At 47.7% G+C, this 5,736-nt stretch overlaps 1 protein-coding gene across 1 annotated transcript; it reads left to right on the forward strand.

Moving 5' to 3' along the window:
• Positions 1-431: 431 nt before the first annotated feature.
• On the forward strand, positions 432-3,951 carry LOC139311164 (cyclin-dependent kinase inhibitor 2A-like). Its single transcript, XM_070935529.1, has 2 exons — positions 432-554; positions 3,685-3,951. Exons 1-2 carry the CDS (start codon positions 432-434, stop codon positions 3,949-3,951), a joined length of 390 nt encoding a protein of 129 aa, XP_070791630.1.
• Positions 3,952-5,736: the final 1,785 nt, after the last annotated feature.

Consider the following 5,736-nt stretch of genomic DNA (forward strand, 5'->3'; position numbering starts at 1 on the left):
CCCTCCATATTTATGGAATTAGGAAGAAGGGGGATTTATAAGAATATGAGTTCACCTGCTGGTGGTGGTGGGGAGCTTAGTTTTTACAGACCTTCCACGTGCCAAGAGGGCACGTGGGCTTGCCAAGAGCAGCCGTGCTGCCGTTTCCTGAGCCGCAAAATAAAAGCGGGGTGGGGGTGGGGGACAGCGGGAGAGAGGGTACTCTTCAACTTCCTCCGTTACAACCCCTCCCCGCCAAACAAAAAACAAAAAAACCAACTCAGTGAGTGTGCTGCTGTTTCTAAGGCGTGCCTATGGGGGGGGGGGGAGGTTTGTGGATGTAAGAGTTCAGCCAATCAGATCAAAACCCGGGCCGGGAGAGGGGGAGATAAGCTGCTCAGTGGCACCAAGCCCGCAGAGCAGTACATCGCCCGATAAAGGCAACCAGCAGAATGACTCCATCCGACCGGCTAAGCCGAGCAGCCGCGGAAGGGAACGTAGCCGAACTGCGAAGGCTGCTGGACGGTGGGGCCGACCCCAACGGGCTTAACGTTTATGGCAGGAGCGCGATTCAGGTAGAAGTGCGCGCAGCGTGGACGGGGCTCGGTTTTCGCTTCGGCTGTTCTGCGGGGCGCGCGGGAGGGGGCGCACTTCCCGTTTCCTCCGGAGGGTGTCCTCTCCGAAGGGAGCGGGATTGTGGGGGGGGGGGGGGGCGGCTCGAATTGAGCATCGAAGGGAAAGCTTTCGGAAACGTCGGTGGGGCGAGAGAAAATGGATACCGGTCGGTAAAAGGGGCTTGGCGATCATCTCTGCCAAGGGCAAGTTGCGCAACCCTCTCGCTCTAGAACCCCTGAGCGCACCTAGATCGGAACGTGGAGGGGACTGGAGAAAGGAGGAGAGATTTTTGTGGAAATGAGAAATGAGGGTAGACGAGGAAGAAGAAGGGAGGAGGGGAGGAGGCGTGGGAGGAGAAATAGACCTCTCAAAGCCTAACGTCGTTTAGACGACGGTTCCTTCCCAGTTTTCTGAACGATGTTAGGCTTTGAACGGTCTATTTCTCCTCCCACGCCCAGGCTTCTTGCCCCTACTTCCAAGTTTGGGAGACGAGAGGGAAGAAAAGCGATCATCCCAGAAAACTTCTCGGATGATAACACAACGCCATTGAGCCTTCAAATGTAAACCAGTGGATATCTTGTATTAGACATCAATTTACCGTCCCGAGGAAAGTGTGTGTGTGTATTTGTGCGCTCCTGCGCGCGCGTGGAGGGGGATGTTTCCAGTCGATTACTTGTTCTGGCATTCCTTTGTTTTTTCGCGGCGATTTCCCCACGTTAAAATAGGTACAGTATTTGAAAATGGTGTGCGTGATAACTCCTATTTAGAGGGAATGCCTGGCTTTGAATAGAGAAGCTGTCAATCGAGCCCCAAGTGGGTGCAAAGGCCTTCCTGAGCATCCTTGGAGGTTTATGCTGGGAGGTATCAGGATTGCTTTAGTTTAGCACTACAAACTGTTGCTTCGAACAGCTAACCGATGCCTATTGGGAGATGGGCCGCAGCTCCCCTAATCCATGACTATAAAAACATTTGACTTGTAGTTCAAAATGTCAACAAGGTAACAGAGCCCCAATGCTCTATCTGTTGGCTGAGAAATAAGACTTCATAGCTTGGATCACTGCAGAAGTATAAATTGTCTTTATATTTGTTACTAGCTGGACGCCGGTGCTTCGCTAGAAACTATGTGCTCCGGCTTGATAAATCGATACTTAGAGTTTGAAGATTAATGAATAGTTACGATCGGCCTCTCATCTCCCCTTCTCTCCCTCAGGCTTGCCCCATAGATCTTCTCCTCTCCCCTTCTCTCCCTCAGGCTAGCCCCATAGAAGCCTCTCCTTTCCTCTCCCTCAGGCTGGCCCCATAGATTCCCTCCACTCCCCTTCTCTCCCTCAGGCTTGCCCCATAGATCCTCTCCCCTTCTCTCCCTCAGGCTAGCCCCACAGAAGCCGCTCCTTTCCTCTCCCTCAGGCTGGCCCCATAGATTCCCTCCACTCCCCTTCTCTCTCTCAGGCTGGCCCCATAGATCCTCTCCTCTCCTTTTCTCTCTCTCAGGCTGGCCCCATAGATTCCCTCCATTCCCCTTCTCTCCCTCAGGCTTGTCCCATAGATCCTCTCCTCTCCCTTCTCTCCCTCAGGCTAGCCCCACAGAAGCCGCTCCTTTCCTCTCCCTCAGGCTGGCCCCATAGATTCCCTCCACTCCCCTTCTCTCTCTCAGGCTGGCCCCATAGATCCTCTCCTTTCCTCTCTCTCAGGCTGGCCCCATAGATTCCCTCCATTCCCCTTCTCTCCCTCAGGCTTGTCCCATAGATCCTCTCCTCTCCCTTCTCTCCCTCAGGCTAGCCCCATAGAAGCCTCTCCTTTCCTCTCCCTCAGGCTGGCCCCATAGATTCCCTCCACTCCCCTTCTCTCTCTCAGGCTGGCCCCATAGATCCTCTCCTCTCCTCTCCCCATCTCTCCCTCAGGCTTGCCCCATAGATCCTCTCCTCTCCCCTTCTCTCCTCAGGCTAGCCCCACAGAAGCCTCTCCTTTCCTCTCCCTCAGGCTGGCCCCATAGATTCCCTCCTCTCCCCTTCTCTCCCTCAGGCTGGCCCCATAGATCCGATCCTCTCTCCCCTTCTCTACCTCAGGCTTGCCCCATAGATCCTCTCCTCTCCCCTTCTCTCCCTCAGGCTGGCCCCATAGATCCTGTCCTCTCCCCTTCTCTCTTCAGGCTTGCCCCACAGAAGCCTCTCCTTTCCTCTCCTTTCCTCTCCCTCAGGCTGGCCCCATAGATCCCCTCCACTCCCCTTCTCTCTCTCAGGCTGGCCCCATAGATCCTCTCCTATCCCCCTTCTCTATTATATTGTTATAATAATATAGGAAATACTAATGCTTTGATGGTCATTTTGAAAAATCCTTTCTTAGTGAGCACCTAGAAACCAAGAGGAAAATACGTGGCAAATTTCAAGCTTGTAGGCTTTACGGTGCTGGAGATTTCGTGATTAATGTGTGAGTGGTTTTCGCTTTTATATATATAGATTGCCTTCTTGAACAAGTAGCAGTATAGGTAATGCAAATCGTAATGCCTAGTGTTTTTTTCCACACTGTCGCATGCAGCCACAGCTTTAGTCTGGCCCATAGCCCTAGGTTTGTTTGGTTTTTCCCGGTGGTCTCCCATCCGTGCATTAACTACAGTACTTCATTCCTTCTTAGCTTTTTGAGGTCAGCCAAGATTGGTTTGAGGTTGTCTCTTGCCTACTTACACGGAGAAGTAATTCGCCAGGTTGAGGCGCACACAGTATCCCCGACGCTGGAATCTCTTGCGATGGTGTCTTTGTGTTGTGATCTCTGCCTTAAGGGCTTTTTGTGAGTGTGGGTCAACGCGGAGAATATCTTCTGGTCAAGCTCCTGCTCTGTTCTGGATTTTCTAGTTATTCCAAAGATCCTTCGGCCAAAATGATGGATCCCCCCCTACACACACACAGAATAGAGATGCCGTAACTTCAAAATGAAGGACTGAGTCTAGAAAGGGATCAACTCGCAACTGTGGTTAAATCCATACTTTTTGCTTACTTAAGCTCGAAATCGGCTCTCGGGGACAAGCCCAAACCATGGATGGAGAATTGCGCCAGGGATCGCCTGACAACACCTTTCCTTTCTTTCCCCCTCCAGGTCATGAAACTGGGGAACCCCAAAGTGGCTGAGCTGTTGTTGGAGAGAAAAGCGAATCCCAATGTGCCGGACCCTTCCACCGGTTCCCTGCCGGTCCACGATGCTGCCCGCGAGGGCTTTCTGGATACTTTGCAGGTACTGATCTCCGGGGGAGCTCGCCTGGACCTGCCGAACTATTACGGCCGCCTCCCTCTCGACGAGGCTGCAGAAAATGGGCAGAACCGCGTGGTCCAGTTCCTCTCCCGGCGACAGAGGGACAACGCTTAGGAACGGAGGGCTCGGGACGCTGCTGGTCAGCTTCTCATCATTCCAGGCGGTGCGCTTATCCGCTGCGCTGCGCTGCCTCCTTTGCGTTCGCTAGCTTAGTTGGAGCAACATTTGGGGGTTTTAAGCCGCCTCTCCGAGACGGCTTAAAAAAACGCGAGTGGGGTCACTTCAATTAGTCAATTGCAAATTAGTTCCGCTTGCTAGAGGGAGCAATTAAACCAAGCTTATTTGCAAGTTAGTTAGTTGTAAGATAGTCAACTGCAAAATAGTCCCTGCTGAAGAAGAGACCCTATCTCGAGGTTGCTGCCTGTTAATTTGGATAAGAAACCCTCTTTCTTATCCAATAAGACTCACTGCCAGCTGTCTTCTTCCTTCTTCTATCTGACCATATATTCCTTTGTGAACTGCACATGATTTTTTAAAAAAATTTGGATTAAAAGTGAAGGATGCCCAGTTTATAAGCTTGATTTTCTTGAGTGGAATAAAGAGTGTTTCAGAACACAAAGCAAAGGTGGGGATTGTATCTGAGCATAGGAGACTTCATTGCAAGGTTGCAAACTATGACTATTTATCTGGGCCTTTAAATAATACCCAGACAGATCAGTCCACCTCACATTGTAACACTGTAATTCTGTGTAACTCTGAAATAAACTCCATTAAAATCTATTAGGGCTTGCACTTTAAGGGTAGGATTAAATTTTTGTGCAATGATATTAAAATCTAACCAACACCTCCACCCACTCACTTGATCAATATCTCAGTGCTGAAATTCCAAAATCTGGAGAATTCTCTTACAAATAGAACATTAAAGGGCAATCCTGCATAGGCTCAAACCTCACTGGAAACAATGTCTGACTTTCCCAGACTTTAACTTGTGGTTTACTGTATTCAACACAAATTCCTGAGTTTGTACAACATGAGGCAGAAGAAGCTAAATTGGTTGCCTGGTTTATACTTCAGTCGATCAATATAACAAAACATAATTATATCCCAGTAAATCTTCATAAAACTTCATATTGTTTACATTATTTTTGCTGTAAGCCGCCCAGAGTCCCTTGGGAGTTGGGAGGCATAGAAATATGATAAATTAAATTAAATTAAATTAAATATATCTTGCAAAGCCCTAATATGATGTTTTTTTTATTATTATTATTAATTTGATTTATATGCCGCCTTTCTCCGAAGACTCAGGGCGGCTTACAATGTGCTCAGTTTTGGTTGAAATTGGATAATTTGCCCATTGAGGCTTAACAGCACACGAAGATATTCAAAAATTTGATAATGTTGTGTGATCTTATATTTGGAAATGCTAGTTTTTTTTTTCCCAAGTGATAATCTAATAACAAAAATTGCAACCCATATTATTCCATACCTTAACTATTTGGACTCAAGCCATGTGCTTATTTACTAATATGTTATTGTTGTATTCCAATGGCATTGCCTTTGTTATGTTTTCAACTCTATTTTTTCTTATGTATGATGCTTTGAGACCTTTTGACTGCTTTTCATAAAAGTATGCTTAACAAATAAATGAGTTGGCCTTAACTTGCATTACTTGTATTGATGTTAAGGTTTTCCTTGTATTCCATAGATTATGTGTAAATTATGAATATTAAATTATTCATATCCTGTAACAGTATAGAAACTCCTCTCCATACAATATACCATAAGATACATACATAGATACAAGATACATAAAATTTGTTAAACTTTGTAATTCATTTCCATGAAGATAAATCAAAAATCCACCAGCAGCCCAGGCAGAATATGGGGACAGTAACTTTC

The sequence above is a fragment of the Pituophis catenifer genome, unplaced genomic scaffold, assembly GCF_029215685.1.
Source record: "Pituophis catenifer annectens isolate HBS135680 unplaced genomic scaffold, rPitCat1.0.hap2 SCAF_2, whole genome shotgun sequence".
In the NCBI taxonomy this organism is placed as follows: domain Eukaryota; kingdom Metazoa; phylum Chordata; class Lepidosauria; order Squamata; family Colubridae; genus Pituophis; species Pituophis catenifer.

Excerpts from the sequence above, each read along its gene's own strand:
- LOC139311164 (XM_070935529.1), top strand. The coding sequence starts at position 432 with ATGACTCCATCCGACCGGCTAAGCCGAGCAGCCGCGGAAGGGAACGTA. Across the intron at positions 555-3,684 it reads ATGGCAGGAGCGCGATTCAG|GTCATGAAACTGGGGAACCC; the intron begins GTAGAAGTGCGC and ends TTCCCCCTCCAG.